The sequence below is a fragment of the Dendrobates tinctorius genome, unplaced genomic scaffold (genome assembly GCF_039654945.1).
Source record: "Dendrobates tinctorius isolate UK_male_01 unplaced genomic scaffold, ASM3965494v1 ptg000016l, whole genome shotgun sequence".
Lineage (NCBI taxonomy): Eukaryota > Metazoa > Chordata > Amphibia > Anura > Dendrobatidae > Dendrobates > Dendrobates tinctorius.
The window spans coordinates 21,497,438-21,515,789 of NW_027361684.1; the positions used below are offsets into that span (position 1 = coordinate 21,497,438).

The 18,352-nt window shown below is 45.5% G+C and overlaps 1 protein-coding gene across 6 annotated transcripts in view; it reads left to right on the forward strand.

Moving 5' to 3' along the window:
- The first annotated feature begins 251 nt into the window (after window positions 1–251).
- The window catches only part of AIPL1 (AIP like 1 HSP90 co-chaperone), a 175,740-nt gene continuing 157,639 nt past the window's right edge, over window positions 252–18,352 (forward strand). For 4 of the 6 annotated variants that reach the window (XM_073565574.1, XM_073565576.1, XM_073565573.1 and 1 more), the window contains exon 1: window positions 264–359. In XM_073565574.1, the coding sequence (XP_073421675.1) occupies window positions 264–359 (96 nt within the window). Of the gene's footprint in view, window positions 377–18,352 lie in introns of all 6 variants that reach the window. The other 2 variants (XM_073565571.1, XM_073565572.1) reach the window with 2 other exon arrangements.

Genomic DNA, 18,352 nt, shown 5'->3' on the forward strand with positions numbered 1-18,352 from the left:
AATGTAATTTCTTAAGGATTACACCAAACCAGGAAAACTTGTCTACAAAGAAAAATGTTCCTATGCTACAGAAGGAAAAAACATTTTCAAATATTGCTTATATAAGAACAGTGGCTTCCCTCACTAAGTCAGGCAATCTGTGCTAAGACTGTTCAATCCCCAGGTCTTATGCCTTGAAGGCAGTTTCACAGATCCTTCCTTATCTCTATATAAAGGTTAATCTCACAGTCTGAATCTATTTTCATCCACAGATAGCAGGTGCAATGGAGGAAGCAATAGGTCTGAACAGGGAAGGTGTGAAGAAGCAAATTTATCATGGAGGCACTGGAGACCTGCCGAAATATATCACTGGATCGAAGGTTTGTCTTTCTGCTCTGTACATTTGCCAAGTACAAGAGCCATTGTTAACCTGATCGTTTTTGCTCATCTCTAAGTGGGTAGTGAAAAGACTACCGTACAATATACCGTACTACCCCTTTATGCGTCCATTCTCTGTGATTTAGTCCCTGTACAAATTTGGGTTTGTGAATGCAACAAAAATTTAACTATTTTAAGATAAATTAATAGAAAAATTGAACATAGGAGAGCAACAGATAAAAAGGCTCAGAATTTCAGGCGTCTGTGATCTTTTTTTTGAGGCTGAAGAAACTTATACAGATTATTTTTACTGTAATTATCATTATTTTACAGTGAATAGAGCTAATGTCTTTATATCAGAATTACAGTCTGTAGACATGTATCACTTATAATCATAATGATTTATTATGGCTTTACAATGTGTTGGTAAAAAATATTGTCTGTCCATGATTTTTTGATAAGTTGTCCATAAAAAAATAAAAAGTAAAGTTGGCAACCCTGAAAAAATAGACAGACAATTAGATGACAGCTAATTACTTAATTTTTGTTTTTTAACGTTTTGGACTTGTTCACATGCTGCGTTTTTGCCACGATTTTTCAGTGCGTTTTTGCTGCAGTAGTATCAAAGTGAATGAGATTTCTGAAATTGGAAGCACGTTACTTATTTTTTCCTTGCAGATTTAAACTTTCAGGGCTCGCTCACACCGCCATATACAGTTGTGGCCAAAAGTATTGACACCCCTGCAATTCTGTCAGATAATACTCAGTTTCTTCCTGAAAATGATTGCAAACACAAATTCTTTGGTATTATCTTCATTTAATTTGTCTTAAATGAAAAAACACAAAAGAGAATGAAGCAAAAAGCAAAACATTGATCATTTCACACAAAACTCCAAAAATGGTCCAGACAAAAGTATTGGCACCCTCAGCCTAATACTTAGTTGCACAACCTATAGCCAAAATAACTGCAACCAACCGCTTCCGGTAACCATCAATGAGTTTCTTACAATGCTCTGCTGGAATTTTAGACCATTCTTCTTTGGCAAACTGCTCCAGGTCCCTGATATTTGAAGGGTGCCTTCTCCAAACTGCCATTTTTAGATCTCTCCACAGGTTTTCTATGGGATTCAGGTCTGGATTCATTGCTGGCCACCTTAGAAGTCTCCAGTGCTTTCTCTCAAACCATTTTCTAGTGCTTTTTGAAGTTTGTTTTGGGCCATTGTCTTGCTGGAAGACCCATGACCTCTGCGGGAGACCCAGCTTTCTCACACTGGGCCATACATTATGCTGCAAAATTTGTTGGTAGTTTTCAGACTTCATAATGCCATGCACACGGTCAAGCAGTCCAGTGCCAGAGGCAGCAAAGCAACCCCAAAACATCAGGGAACCTCCGCCATGTTTGACTATAGGGACCATGTTCTTTTCTTTGAATGCCTCTTTTTTCTCCTGTAAACGCTATGTTGATGCCTTTGCCCAAAAAGCTCTACTTTTGTCTCATCTAACCAGAGAACATTCTTCCAAAATGTTTTAGGCTTTTTCAGGTAAGTTTTGGCAAACTCCAGCCTGGCTTTTTCATGTCTCGGGGTAAGAAGTGGGGTCTTCCTGGGTCTCCTACCACACAGTCCCTTTTCATTCAGACGCTGACTGATAGTACGGGTTGACACTGTTGTACCCTCGGACTGCAGGGCAGCTTGAACTTGTTTGGATGTTAGTCGAGGTTCTTTATCCAACATCCGCACAATCTTGCATTGAAATCTCTTGTCAATTTTTCTTTTCCGTCCACATCTAGGGAGGTTAGCCACAGTGTCATGGGCTTTAAACTTCTTGATGACACTGCGCACGGTAGACACAGCAACAGTCTGGTCTTTGGAGATGGACTTGTAGTCTTGAGATTGCTCATGCTTCCTCATAATTTGGTTTCTCAAGTCCTCAGACAGTTCTTTGGTCTTCTTTCTTTTCTCCATGCTCAATGTGGTACACACAAGGACACAGGACAGAGGTTGAGTCAACCTTAATCAATGTCAACTGGCTGCAAGTGTGATTTAGTTATTGCCAACACCTGTTAGGTGCCACAGGTAAGTTACAGGTGCTGTTAATTACACAAATTAGAGAAGCATCACATGATTTTTCGAACAGTGCCAATACTTTTGTCCACCTTCTTTTTTATGTTTGGTGTGGAATTATATCCAATTTTGCTTTAGGACAATTCTTTTTGTGTTTTTTCATTTAAGACAAATTAAATGAAGATAATAATACCAAAGAATTTGTGTTTGCAATCATTTTCAGGAAGAAACTGAGTATTATCTGACAGAATTGCAGGGGTGTCAATACTTTTGGCCACAGCTTTACATCGGAGGAGTGCTATCTCATAGCACTCAGACCAATGTTATTCAATGGGGCAGTGCTAATGATCAATTTTTTCACTGAAGGAATCTGTCTGTGAAAAAAAAACTCAGCATTTTTCAATTTCACTCCAAAATTGAACGGATGCGAGAAAAAAATCAGATGCTATCCAAAGCCACAATATACTATCTGACTTTTATGGACAGACACATTGCAATTCTTTAACGTAGGAAACTGTAAATGGTCTTGTAAGTGATTAAGAGCTGCCGAGTGAAAACATGGATTGTATACGGATGACATCTGAGTGAAATATCGTACCACTTTTCTGGGAGAAAATCAGACTGATTTTTTTATACAGTCATGTGACCTCAGCCTCAAAGTGTTTTTCAAATCTGCAGTATGGCAATTCTTTTAGAATTTTTTTCTAAATGGGAAAAAACTAGATGTAAAAACATACGGTACATCAGCCGTATATTTCTCGGCTGTATTTTACAGGCTGAGAAAATCGCAGCATGCTGCGATTGTCAGCGTATTCCTCCAAAAATACGCCAATGCAAGTCAATGGGGGCAAGAAAAATACGGATTACACACAGACCAGACGTGTGACTTGCGAGAAATACGCACCCGATGTCCTTTAACAAAAGCAATTCTTTTTGCGATACAGTGAAATCACACTGACATGTTTAATAAAGAATAGAAAGAATAGATATAGACACATAGAATACACATATATACATATATATCTACTAGCTGAAGAGCCCGGCGCTGTCCGGGCATAGTAACTAACTACGGTTAGTTAACAAATTATAATGATTATATCTATATATATATATAAAGCTGAGTGTAGAGCCACACCCACTTCGCATAGCCCCATTCACTATAATATCCCACATCATCCCGTCAGCCAGAGCCACCGGACTACTAATATCCCACATCATCCCGTCAAAGCCACCGGACTTCTACCCCTAATATCCTACATCATCCCATCAGCCAGAGCCACCGGACAACTACCACTAATATCCCACATCATCCCGCCACGGCCGCCGGACTACTACCCCTAATATCCCACATCATCCCGTCAGCCAGAGCCACCGGACAGCTACCTCTAATATTCCACATCATTCCATCAGCCAGAGCCACCGGACTACTATCACTAATATCCCACATCATCCCGTCACAGCCGCCGGACTACTACCTCTAATATCCCACATCATCCCATCAGCCAGAGCCACTGGACAACTACCACTAATATCCCACATCATCCCGTCAGCCAGAGCCACTGGACAACTACCACTAATATCCCACATCATCCCCTCACAGCCGCCGGACTACTACCCCTAATATCCCACATCATCCATCAGCCAGAGCCACTGGACTACTACCTCTAATATCCCACATGATCCCATCAGCCAGAGCCACCGTACTACTACCCTTAATATCCCACATTATCCCATCAGCCAGAGCCACCGGACTACTACCCTTAATATCCCACATCATCCCGTCAGCCAGAGCCACCGGACAACTACCACTAATATCACAAATCATCCCGTCACAGCCGCCGGACTACTACCCCTAATATCCCACATCATCCCGTCAGCCAAAGCCACCGGACTACTATCTCTAATATCCCACATCATCCCATCAGCCAGAGCCACCGGGCTTCTACCCTTAATATCCCACATCATCCCATCAGCCAGAGCCACCAGACTACTACCCCTAATATCCCACATCATCCCGTCAGCCAGAGCCAACAGACTACTCCCCCTAATATCCCACATCATCCCTTCAGCCAGAGCCACCAGACTACTACCCCTAATATCCCACATTATGCCATCAGCCAGAGCCACCGGACTACTACTCTTAATATCCCACATCATCCCATCAGCCAGAGCCACCAGACTACTACCCCTAATATCCCACATCATGCCGTCAGCCAGAGCCACCGGACTACTACCACTAATATCCCACATCATCCCGTCAGCCAGAGCCACCGGACTACTCCCCCTAATATCCCACATCATCACATCAGCCAGAGCCACCAGACTACTACCCCTAATATCCCACATCATCTCGACAGCCTGGGGTCAGAACCAGAGCGCTGAGTGGAGCGATACTAACTTCCATACCAGGGATCCCTTTAAGAGAGGCCTGGGGTGAGAATCAGAGCACAGAGGGATTTACCCTAACGTCCATACCAGAGATCCCTTTAAGAGAGGCCTAGTGTCACGTCCGCCATGTCTGCCATGTCTGTTTGTCTCAAGAACTCCTGGAGCGATGTGCATGCGCATGTTTTGTCTGCTGTCCTGCATGTTCGCTAGAGCTGTGTGCAGATTCACCTCATGTCTGAGCTGCAGGATCCCTGCGTTTCTGCTCTGCCTTCTGTGATCTTCTCGTCATGTCTGGAGTCCTTGATCATGTGATGTTTCTTAAGATCCTGCACTGTCTGGTTCTGCAATCATCTCGTCATGTCTAGAATCCCGGATCATGTGTTCTTCCTAGGATCCTGCACTGGTTGGTTCGGTGATCATCTCGTCATGTCTGAAACCCTGATCATGTGACGTTTCCTAAGATCCTGCACTGTCTGGTTCTGCTATCATCTCGTCATGTCTAGAATCCCGGAAGTTCTCCCCTGGTCCTGACCTGGAGGAGGAGGTGCTATGCCCTATATCAGGCCGCCTCTTCCTATGCTCAGGGCCTGATTATTGTGTTGCTTCCCTGCAAGGCTCTGGGTCTGTGGGGTTGCTCCCTCTATTCTGTGCCCTTGCACTTTGCTCTGTAGTGCGTCTCTGCACACGCTCCGTGCTCGTATTCCGCCTCTTGTCTTGTGCCATGTCTTGTGTTGTCTCTCGTGCCATGTTTGTCTTTGCCTTGCTTTGCCTTGTAGTCCTTCTGCTGTTCTTTGTCTTAGTCTGTTTTGCTATGTCTCGCCTTAGCTATGCTTTGACTTGTAGTCCTTCCTTTGTTCTCTGCCTCGCCTGTTTTGCCATGTCTTGCTTTTGCTATGCTTTGACTTGTAGTCCTCCCTGTGTTCTCTGCCTTGCTATTCCTTGCTTTGTGTTCCTCCCTATGGTCTCAGTCTTTGCTTGCTCTTCCTCGCTCTCTCCTATGGTGCTCTGTAGTGCTCCCTGGCACACGCACCATTTCTCCTCTCCTTAGTGCTCGTTTCTTTGTCTAGTCCCAAGGTCTTCCCTTGGCCCGGCTCTGGGCTTCTGCCTACGCTCCGCTGCTAGACTCTGTCCTCGCTCTGACCTGGCTCTGTTTCTGCTTGTGTTCCTTGTCTTGTTTCCCTGCCTTGTCCTTGTATTGAACCCCGGCGTGGGTTCCCCTTGGCCGTCTCCTGTGCCATGGTAAGTGCCACGTGTTTGTGTACAGCCGTGTGTACTGGCCAGTGTGGCGTGCCCCCTGCGTGGCTCCTAGCATGCAGCCCTTCCTTGTGCCCTGGCGTGGCTCCTAGCACGCACCCTGCCTTGAACCCTGGCGTGGCTACTAGCACGCACCCTGCCCTGAACCTGGCGTGGCTCCTAGCACGAAGGTTCCTTTGCCCCCTCCTGTGCCTTAGTCGTGCCTCGTGCTGGCGTTACAGCCGTGTGCATTGGCCAGTGAGGTGTGCATCCCTGCGTGGCTCCTAGCACGCAGCCCTTCCTTGTGCCCTGGCGTGGCTCCTAGCACGCACCCTGCTCTGAACCCTGGCGTGTCTCTACACGCACCCTGTCTTGTGCCTTGGCGTGTCTCTACACGCACTCTGTCTTGTGCCTTGGCGTGTCTCTACACGCACTCTGTCTTGTGCCTTGGCGTGTCTCTACACGCACTCTGTCTTGTACCTTGGCGTGTCTCTACACGCACTCTGTCTTGTACCTTGGCGTGTCTCTACACGCACTCTGTCTTGTACCTTGGCGTGTCTCTACACGCACTCTGTCTTGTACCTTGAACCTTGGCGTGTCTCTACACGCACTCTGTCTTATACCTTGTACCTTGGCGTGTCTCTACACGCACTGTCTTATTCTATGCTTTGGCGTGGCTACACACGCACCCTGTCTCGTTTGCGAACCTTGGCGTGTCCCCTACACACGCACCTCGCTTTGAACCCTGGCGTGTCCCCTACACACGCACCTTGCCTTGCACCTAGTCTTGAACCCTGGTGTGTCCCCTACACGCGCACCTAGCCTTGGACCCTGGCGTGTCCCCTACACACGCACCTAGCCTTGGACCTTGGCGTGTTCCCTAAACACGCACCCTGCTTGGATATCTGTCGTGCCTCCTTGCCTGAACCCTGGTTTGCCTGCCGGATGCCCGGAACCTGCCGACCGTTGCCAGAGGTCCGGAACCAGATGACTACGGCCTGATGTCCGGAGCTGACGTCCGCAGCCTGATCCCTGGACCCTGTCGGTTTGCCAGCAGTCCGGAGTCCGATGCCATCTTGCCATTACCTGTGCCTAGGCGTGCCATCTGGCACGTACCATGTTATGGACCTTGGCGTGCCCACGCGCGCACCTTGCACGTTTTGCTTGTGTTCTCTGTATGTGATCTTGTGTTCTTCTAATGAAGATACCTTGCACCTACGTCTAGTCTCGTCTTGCTTCCTGCTTGTCGTCAGACACTCGTCTAGTGTCCCCTGAGCCGGCCGTCTGGTCCCAGCAGTCGTGGTGGCTCACCCCCTTGGTCTTGCCCCTGACACTCCCTGTATAGGGGGTGGATTCTCACAAGGTCAGCTCGCCCTCGGTGGGTGGGTGCCACGACCCAGAGGGTCCACTCAAAAAATGGGCTCAGCAGGAGCTGAGTCCGCCACAGTTAATCAGGCCATGGACTCCGCTGGTACCTCGGCTACCCGTCTGATGACCCGTCTGTTATAGATTCTGATCTGCTCTGTCTCCTGGACTCTCCTGAATATGGCGGTACCCCGGCCACTCTTCTGATGTAAATCAGACCTGGCCCTTGACCTCTGGACTCATTTGGAAATGATGGCAGCCAGAGTAAGAAGACTTGCTTGTCTAACCGCAGTCCTCCCCACTGGATCTTCATGTCTCGTTAGCGGCTCCTGTGTCTTGACCGGTGCAGGTGTCCGTTTCAGATGTCGGATCAACATTGTTGGAGTGGTTTGTACTAAACTCTGGTTTCTGCCGAAGAAAATTTTTTTTTTTTTTTTTTCTTCTTTCCAGCCCCGGTGAGAGGGGGCTTAAAGAGGGGGGTACTGTCACGTCCGCCATGTCTGCCATGTCTGTTTGTCTCAAGAACTCCTGGAGCGATGTGCATGCGCATGTTTTGTCTGCTGTCCTGCATGTTCGCTAGAGCTGTGTGCAGACTCACCTCATGTCTGAGCTGCAGGATCCCTGCGTTTCTGCTCTGCCTTCTGTGATCTTCTCGTCATGTCTGGAGTCCTTGATCATGTGATGTTTTTTAAGATCCTGCACTGTCTGGTTCTGCAATCATCTCGTCATGTCTAGAATCCCAGATCATGTGTTCTTCCTAGGATCCTGCACTGGTTGGTTCGGTGATCATCTCGTCATGTCTGAAACCCTGATCATGTGACGTTTCCTAAGATCCTGCACTGTCTGGTTCTGCTATCATCTCGTCATGTCTAGAATCCCGGAAGTTCTCCCCTGGTCCTGACCTGGAGGAGGAGGTGCTATGCCCTATATCAGGCCGCCTCTTCCTATGCTCAGGGCCTGATTATTGTGTTGCTTCCCTGCAAGGCTCTGGGTCTGTGGGGTTGCTCCCTCTATTCTGTGCCCTTGCACTTTGCTCTGTAGTGCGTCTCTGCACACGCTCCGTGCTCGTATTCCGCCTCTTGTCTTGTGCCATGTCTTGTGTTGTCTCTCGTGCCATGTTTGTCTTTGCCTTGCTTTGCCTTGTAGTCCTTCTGCTGTTCTTTGTCTTAGTCTGTTTTGCTATGTCTCGCCTTAGCTATGCTTTGACTTGTAGTCCTTCCTTTGTTCTCTGCCTCGCCTGTTTTGCCATGTCTTGCTTTTGCTATGCTTTGACTTGTAGTCCTCCCTGTGTTCTCTGCCTTGCTATTCCTTGCTTTGTGTTCCTCCCTATGGTCTCAGTCTTTGCTTGCTCTTCCTCGCTCTCTCCTATGGTGCTCTGTAGTGCTCCCTGGCACACGCACCATTTCTCCTCTCCTTAGTGCTCGTTTCTTTGTCTAGTCCCAAGGTCTTCCCTTGGCCCGGCTCTGGGCTTCTGCCTACGCTCCGCTGCTAGACTCTGTCCTCGCTCTGACCTGGCTCTGTTTCTGCTTGTGTTCCTTGTCTTGTTTCCCTGCCTTGTCCTTGTATTGAACCCCGGCGTGGGTTCCCCTTGGCCGTCTCCTGTGCCGTGGTAAGTGCCACGTGTTTGTGTACAGCCGTGTGTACTGGCCAGTGTGGCGTGCCCCCTGCGTGGCTCCTAGCATGCAGCCCTTCCTTGTGCCCTGGCGTGGCTCCTAGCACGCACCCTGCCTTGAACCCTGGCGTGGCTACTAGCACGCACCCTGCCCTGAACCTGGCGTGGCTCCTAGCACGAAGGTTCCTTTGCCCCCTCCTGTGCCTTAGTCGTGCCTCGTGCTGGCGTTACAGCCGTGTGCATTGGCCAGTGAGGTGTGCATCCCTGCGTGGCTCCTAGCACGCAGCCCTTCCTTGTGCCCTGGCGTGGCTCCTAGCACGCACCCTGCTCTGAACCCTGGCGTGTCTCTACACGCACTCTGTCTTGTGCCTTGGCGTGTCTCTACACGCACTCTGTCTTGTGCCTTGGCGTGTCTCTACACGCACTCTGTCTTGTGCCTTGGCGTGTCTCTACACGCACTCTGTCTTGTACCTTGGCGTGTCTCTACACGCACTCTGTCTTGTACCTTGGCGTGTCTCTACACGCACTCTGTCTTGTACCTTGGCGTGTCTCTACACGCACTCTGTCTTGTACCTTGAACCTTGGCGTGTCTCTACACGCACTCTGTCTTATACCTTGTACCTTGGCGTGTCTCTACACGCACTGTCTTATTCTATGCTTTGGCGTGGCTACACACGCACCCTGTCTCGTTTGCGAACCTTGGCGTGTCCCCTACACACGCACCTCGCTTTGAACCCTGGCGTGTCCCCTACACACGCACCTTGCCTTGCACCTAGTCTTGAACCCTGGTGTGTCCCCTACACGCGCACCTAGCCTTGGACCCTGGCGTGTCCCCTACACACGCACCTAGCCTTGGACCTTGGCGTGTTCCCTAAACACGCACCCTGCTTGGATATCTGTCGTGCCTCCTTGCCTGAACCCTGGTTTGCCTGCCGGATGCCCGGAACCTGCCGACCGTTGCCAGAGGTCCGGAACCAGATGACTACGGCCTGATGTCCGGAGCTGACGTCCGCAGCCTGATCCCTGGACCCTGTCGGTTTGCCAGCAGTCCGGAGTCCGATGCCATCTTGCCATTACCTGTGCCTAGGCGTGCCATCTGGCACGTACCATGTTATGGACCTTGGCGTGCCCACGCGCGCACCTTGCACGTTTTGCTTGTGTTCTCTGTATGTGATCTTGTGTTCTTCTAATGAAGATACCTTGCACCTACGTCTAGTCTCGTCTTGCTTCCTGCTTGTCGTCAGACACTCGTCTAGTGTCCCCTGAGCCGGCCGTCTGGTCCCAGCAGTCGTGGTGGCTCACCCCCTTGGTCTTGCCCCTGACACTCCCTGTATAGGGGGTGGATTCTCACAAGGTCAGCTCGCCCTCGGTGGGTGGGTGCCACGACCCAGAGGGTCCACTCAAAAAATGGGCTCAGCAGGAGCTGAGTCCGTCACACCTAGGGTCAGTACCAAAGTGCAGAGTGGATTTGCCCTGACTTGCATACAGGACATCCCTTTAAGAGAGGTCTGGGGTCAGAACCAAAGCGCTGGATGGATTTGCCCTGACTTCCATACTGGAGATCCCTTTAAGAAAGGCCTGGGGTTAGTACCAAAGCGCAGAGTGGATTTGCTCTAACTTCCATACCAATGATCCCTTTAAGAGACCCTGGGGTCAGAGCCACAGAGCTGAGTGGAACGGTCCTAACTTCCATACCGGGGATCCCTTTAAGAGAGGTGTGGGGTCAAAACCAAAGTGCTCTGTGCTCCATTCTGTGGGGAAGACAATGGCTGGGAGCTTATGTTCCCAGGGATGCTAGATTTCTCCCACTCAGTCAGTGTCTGCTGAGGTGTTGTCAAGTGGGAAAACTTGCTCATAGCAACCAATCACAGCTCAGCTTCTTTTAACCAGCTTTGGTGAAATGAGAGATGCTTAGTGATTGGTTGGTGATACACACATACATACATTCAGTTTTATATATATAGATGTATTCTATGTGTCTATATCTATTCTTTCATTTGTGTTTTAACCTGTGATTGGGCTCCATTATATGTCCATTTTGCAAGCCGGCGAGAAAATCGCAGCATACGGATGCAATAAGGATGTCATACGGATGCTTACATGCACAAAAAACCCAGCCACAACTTGACAACGGATGACATACAGATCACTGTTCAGGAAACATTTCTGCGTATTACGACCGTAAAATACTGTCCATATTTTTATATGTTGTGTCTGACTCCAGCCTAAAAATAAAAAACAGAAAATCACATTGTGTGATTTTTAAATAATTAAATTGCGTTTTATTCTATGAAATAAATATTTGATCACCTACCAACCAGCAAGAATTCTGGCTCACAGACCTGTTACTTTTTCTTTAAGAAACATTTTTACTATGCACTTACTACATGTATTAATTGAACCTGAATTGAACTCGTTACCTGTATAAAAGACACCTGTCCGCACACTCAATTAATCACACTCAAGCTTCTCCACTATGGCAAAGACCAAAGAGCTATCTAAGGACACCAGGAACAAAAATTGTAGACCCGCACAAGGCTGGGATGAGCTACGGGACAATAGCCAAGCAGCTTGGTGAGAAGGCAACAACTGTTGGCACAATTATTAGGGTATGTTTCCATGGTCCGTAAATGCTGCGGATTGGATGCTGCATACAGCTGCAGTGGCCAGATGTTACAGCATAGTGGATGGGATTTTATGAAATCCCATCTCCACTATGCGTGCAGGGACACCCGCGGCATCCCTGCGTATACGCACATGCATCGCGTCTTTTCACGTCTCCGCAAGATAAATATCACAGTACAATGTATAGAATGGAGTGATTCGGCAAGGTTCAGTGAACACATGCAGAATTACCGTGCGTACAAAAGCCGGCAGTGCTTTGGACGGAGCTGGCATGTGCTGCGTCCAAAGCGCTGCCGTTACGAACTGTGGAAACATACCCTTAGAAAATGGGAGAAACACAATATGACTGTTAATCTTGTTCAGTCTGGGTCTCCATGCAAGATATCACCTCGTGGAGTAAAGATGATTCAAAGAAAGGTCAGGAATCAGCCCAGAACTACATGGGAGGACCTGGTCAGTGACCTGAAGAGAGCTTGGACCACCGTCTCAAACATTACTGATAGTAACACACTACACCATTACGGTATCAATTCCACTCGCCGTGTTTCGAGGAAGAAGGATGAGTACAACACCAAGAAAACCATCCCAACCGTGAAGCATGGCAGGGGAAACATCGTACTTTCAGAGTGCTTTTCTGCAAGGGGGGACAGGATGACTGCACCGTATAGACTGGAGGATGGATGGGGTCATATATCGCAAGACTTTTGCCAACAACCTCCTTCCCTCATTAAGAACATTGTAGATGGGTCATGGCTGGGTCTTCCATCATAACAATGACTGAAAACACACAGCAAGGGCAACTAAGGAGTGAGTTCTAGCCAGTCTCCAGGGAGCTGAAGTTCAATGTCGCTCAACAAAAGCCCTAAAACTTGAAAGTTCTAGAGAAGACCTGTATCGAGATGTAGGCCAAAATCCTTGTGCAGGGTCTGCAAACTTGAACTACAGGAAATGTCTGACCTCTGTAATTGTAAACAAAGATTTCTTTACCAAATATTAAGTTCTGTTTTTCTATTGTATCAAATAATTATTTCATACAATAAAATGCAAATTACTTATGTAAAAGTCATACAATGTGATTTTTTAGATTTTTTTTTAAGATTCTGTCTCTCACAGTTGAAGTGTACCTACAATAAACATTACAGAACTCTCCATTCTTTGTAGGTGGGAAAATCTTGCAAAATCGGCAGTGTATCAAATACTTATTTTCCCCACTGTTTATTACTTTACCTTGATTTACATAACAAAATATCAGGTATTTATAAGTTTATGTTATCTTTTATGCTGTGAAACTGTGTTTAAACTGCCAGAGATGATATTGGGCCAGTCACATTCCAAAATTGCGAGAGTGTCAGGCTCCATGTGGGTGTAGGAACAGACTGCTCTAACATGCACTATTATAGTCCGTAAAACAGTTGGAAATAGTGTATGTTGTTGTTTTTTCTCATAGACCTAATGTACTCTCCCATAGGCTATGATCAGTGTGCTGTCGGTGAGCACATGGAGAGCACACTGAACTAAAACAAAGCCGTCAGAATGAGAATCTATATTGAGAGCCCCTTTTATTGTAAATGGGAAGGGTTTTTAACACTCTGAAGTAGTGTTGCTCTGATTACCACTTGGTTCCACATTTACCTTGAATTATGAAAAAAAGGCGATGATCACTCTTTTTGTTTTTTTCAACCTCTTTCTTTTGACCAAATTTTGCCCTAAAAAATTATTGGAATAACTTCTCCACGTTTGATGTTTTGTCTCAACTTTCAGCTCGTCCTTTCATGTTAAATTAGATTTTTTTTTAACTTTTGGCAATAGTTTTCTGTACTATGCTTTCTCTTGCCCTTTTTCCAATTTGGTGACCAAATAAAATGTATCAAATTTGCTATTTATTGTGTGACAGATTAATAAATTAATCACAAAATAAAAGCCAAGAAAATTATAAAGCGAGTCAAAAAAACTACACCAGATAATAATTTCCTCATGATAGTCCCCCCAACTCATTGTACAGAAATATTGGAGCTATAGATAGAGTGACGATGGAATCTGCTGGAATTCAATTTCGGCAGTTCGCTTGATTTTGGCCAGAAAGTGAGATTTGCATCAAAGTTATTAAATGCAAAATAAAAGTTCTTTATTATAATTGGGGTACCTCAAACGCATCTCCCCTTCCTGTCTTCCTTGCAGCTTCCTCTGGTATTTTATTTTCGTGTATCTCCTGTAGGGATTCACGCTCTTAGGTAGGTATTAGGTAGTGTTCACACAGACCTTGCAGTCCAACCATGTGCAGTTGTATTGCTTTCATAAAATTGCAAGGGATTCAAAACTAAAAACAGCACAAATATTTCACAGCAAGTAAACAGTTAATTTAGCAGGCACATATATGTCAATGCAGGCTCACCTGAATAAATTGCAGTCTTTTCTCCCTGAGCAAACGTCATACACAGTAGAGGCACAATCCCACCAATCTTGGTATCACCTTCAACCCGAGCTTCAGCAACTTCCAGTGCCAAACAGAAGTGTTCAACTCAGGGAACAATTCACACTGAATAGGCTGCAGCTTCCATGCAATTATTTGCAGCTCCAACACACATACTGCTCAGCTTTCCTAGCTAACCTATGCAGTCTCCATTCAGATAGAGACCCTGACAAGTCTCTCTCCCAGCTACAGCTCAAATTTTGGCTGGTCACTCACTCGCATCACATTCAATTGTTCAGCATCCAGCATACTCACACCCAGTGAACACAGACCCTGGTTCTTACTCAAAGCAAGTCAGATGTATCTAATCAAGACCTGCAATTCTAAGATTTAACTCTAGCTTTGCTACACTCCTCTTTGGATTGTTTGCATTTTCACTCTGTAACAGGGCTTCCAGCACTGAGTAGGCCTCTGATGTCATGACATAGTCATAACTTCACAGGGGTGCAACATATGTCACCCGAGGTGCTGACAAGACATAGTGATGTCAGAAACCTACTAAGGCTCAGGAGCTGAGTGAAAATTCTGGGGGAGCTGAAGATGATGGTGTGTGTAGTGCTGAAGGAAAGACCAGGTCAAAGGTAGAACACATAGATCTGTGGTGGCAAGACTGATGAGCTGCAACTGGCAAACTGTACAGGTGAGCTGTGACTGGCCACCGTTTTCCTGAAGTTGCTTGAAGCAAATCATGCAAATTTAGATTCAGGAAGATCCCAAATTTTGGTAAAATTTAAAGCAAATTCAATTTACATCAAACCTACTTGCTCATCTCTAATATTGAACGCGTCAATAGATAACATAGCTTGAGTAGACATAGATAATAGATTACTTCACCATGCTTCAGCTATATGGGTTCAATAGTTTTCAATTTAGGGTGCTCAGAGTAAAATTTGACAAATGTACTAATCCTTTCTAATTTTTAGGGAGTTTAACTTATACTGGAGAGTCTGAAAATGCATTAAATTTAACACAGTGATTCACAAAGGTTAATAAATTTGGCAAAGTGTTTGAAATTTTTTCTAATTTTACTCCAAATGTTGGTGGAGTGGCTTAATTTACACCAGAATTGTACATCAAAATTTTAGCTCATGTCTTGTCACACTGAGCCACTTTCGAGTGAGGTGCAAAAAGTGTATTGGTGAAAACTGAGACAGAGTTCTGGGGAATTTAGCTTAGGAAATATCCCCCAATAAATTCAAATACAAAGTAGCACTCCATATAGATAGAGCAGATATATAATACTTTGTGTTCATGTACTCTCATTTATTGCAGTATATCAAACGGTACGCATAGCAATACATCATTGACACAGTAAGAACTGCATGGCACAGCGTGATCTTTTGCTGCTCAGCATGTGTAACCAGGGATTTGAGTGGCATTAGCTCTAAGATTACACCCCAGCAGATGGTGACACATTTAATGACAACTTTAATTAATATTTTATTGATTAAATGTGCATAGTAGGAGAAGCCTAATAATCCGATATTTTCTGCAGAAAACAAAAAAAGAAGAAAAATATCTTAGAAGAAAAATAGACTGGGCTGAAAGCACCAACAAATATGATCCTGCAGATCCGGGCTGTGTGTTAGTCTCTGATTCTACAGAACGATAGGAAGTAAGGTCAGAAAGTACATAGGATTATTAGTCAATGTATCCATGGCATTGGAATGCTTTGAAATACATTTACTTTAACGTCATTCATTTTGCTAAGCAGCGAGCTCTAAGAAAACTGAACCAGGGTGAACCATAGGGTGGGAAGGTTGGGTGGAAATCTTTTTTAATTTATTTTGTGGTTATGTGCTTTCTACTTAGGCTGTTCTAAAATATTCTGCCTGCAAAAAACACCAATCCATTTTCTTCCACATTTATTAAACAATGAACAATTAGAGTCAGCAGCACTTCCTTTTTGACACTATCGGACATGCTGCAGACCAATGCATCTTAGAGCTGTATAAAAGATGCACTCACATAGGGGTTTTAGCTCATTTGTTGAGCATGTTCAAACTAGACAATGATTGGGACTGATTGTTATTTTTGCCAAACATCTGCCAATGTAAAAGGGCCTTCAGTTTTGTAAAAATAATGTGATGACTACATGCCGAGAAAATTGGCATCATGTGACTTTTAGTACGCAAACCACATCTGGGCAATCCCATGAAGACCAATGGCATGGAGAAATAGAGTGGAGTCTTTACAATGTGTATATTACTCACATTTAAGATTCACAGTGTTACACCCGCTTGGTAATTTTAAACCCATTTATTGAGTTTTCTTATATAGCAGAGCTGCTTTTCATGAATCAAAAGTGTCGGATGTGTGGATTACACCTCTGTGTATGTCTCCCCACAAATCCTAATTCAGCCCATGCTGGGGAAGATTTGTGGTGTAGCGAACGCCACCACCGCTTGTCATAAATTTGACCAGCGCAAGTCGCTACACCAGCATCGCATGCCAGCTGTGCCCACTTTATCGGAGCTGGGTGAAAATGGCGTGAGAGCACCAAAAGTTTCATAATTTTAGTGCAACTGTCAGTTTTTTCAAAATTATGTGGTTTTTCTAAGCTTTTTATGCCAGAACACTGATGAAAAAGCTTTGATGTTTCGGGGCCTCTGTGTAGCTATCAGAGCTCTGACTTGTACAACTATATGTTCATTACTTGGCCAGTTAAGAGTTCTATCCACTGGAAGTAAATATTATAGATTCCTATTTAATAACTGCAAGGAGAGTGTGATGTCATGGGTGACTGGATACTCCACCTCCAGCAGGGCGAATTTCTATGACACCCGTGACCCTGGATACACCGCCTCCAGCAGGGCGAATTTAAACAATGAAACGTGCAGCCGGATACACTGCTTCCAGCAGGCGAATTTCAAAAGTTACACGTGTATCTGGATACACCGCCTCCAGCAGAGCGAATTTACAGAGAAACACCAGGGAAACCAATACAATGAAGGGCCCTGCAATAGGGAACGGGGACATGGAGACCTCCTGCACTCCCCTGAGTCAGTGTCTCTACACTCCTGACGGTCCCTAGGCAGGTTCCGCACCTGACGACGAGCAGGATACCTAACAACCCTAGCTCGCCCTGCACCTATACCTTTCTAATGAATTGGACGGTGCAGAAACTAATCACACCACTGCACTAAAACACACATAAGGAAAGTTACAAACAGGGAAAAAACACTTAGCTTTGCCCTGTTGCTATTGCTCCCAGCAACAGAGTCCAGCACCTGAGTGCAGCTTTCCTCCTGAATAGCTGCTACTTCACCAAAGCTCTGACAGAGCTGCAAGGAACTCCTCACTGTTGCTCCTTCGCCACCAGGTCTCTGACTGAGCTGCAAGGAACTCATCTCTAGCTCCTTCCTCCACCAAGGATGGTTGGAAATGACCAATATCACCAACAGTGAGTGAGACCACCTGACTCTCCTTTATAGGCAAGAGCCAGCGCCATCACACCTGCTAGTGATTCCCGTGTAATAATACTAGCCACCACCGGGGCAAAACTAGAACTAAAGACACCATTGTGTAATGACCCTAATGGCCACCGGGGGCAAAACTAACTTTAAGCAAACAGCTTAAAGAAAAAAAAAAGTTACATATGCTTTTATCTGTCACAATCCATCATGGATCGTGACAGAGAGATCTTATAAAAGTGGGAGGAAAACATAAAGTATATAGAAAATGGGCTAACTGTTCATGATAGAAAAAATATACTTCATTTTCTGAAACTGTAATACTCCTTCAATGGGCAGTTCCTGGTATCAGTCTGCCACAAATGCTTTACTATGGATATTTAGGATACAAGTAATGTTATTGGATACCTTTGGCATGGTATCCAATTTTTATATTTGGGAAATATACCGTAAATATTAAGAACACAACCTTATTAGAAAAGCAGCAGGGATAGGGGCTGTGATTAAATGCTAAAAGCCAAAGTAAAAGAGAAGTAAATATGATTGGCAGGTACTTTGCGACAGAATTATTATATACAAACACACTCGGAGGATTTAATCTCAAATATGTTTTTCTTGATCTAAATAACTTTTAGAAGAACTAAGTCAGCAGATTTCCACAGTTAATTAGGCTACAACAAAAATGAAATAACTCCCCGGTTCCCTTGTATTTTAATTGTATTTCATTGCCAGTGTTATATAGGCCCTGGGTGGCAGCACATTGCTACACGGTGCAATTAATCTTGCTGTGTTTATATTAATAAAAGTGCTAAAAAAAAATTAAAGG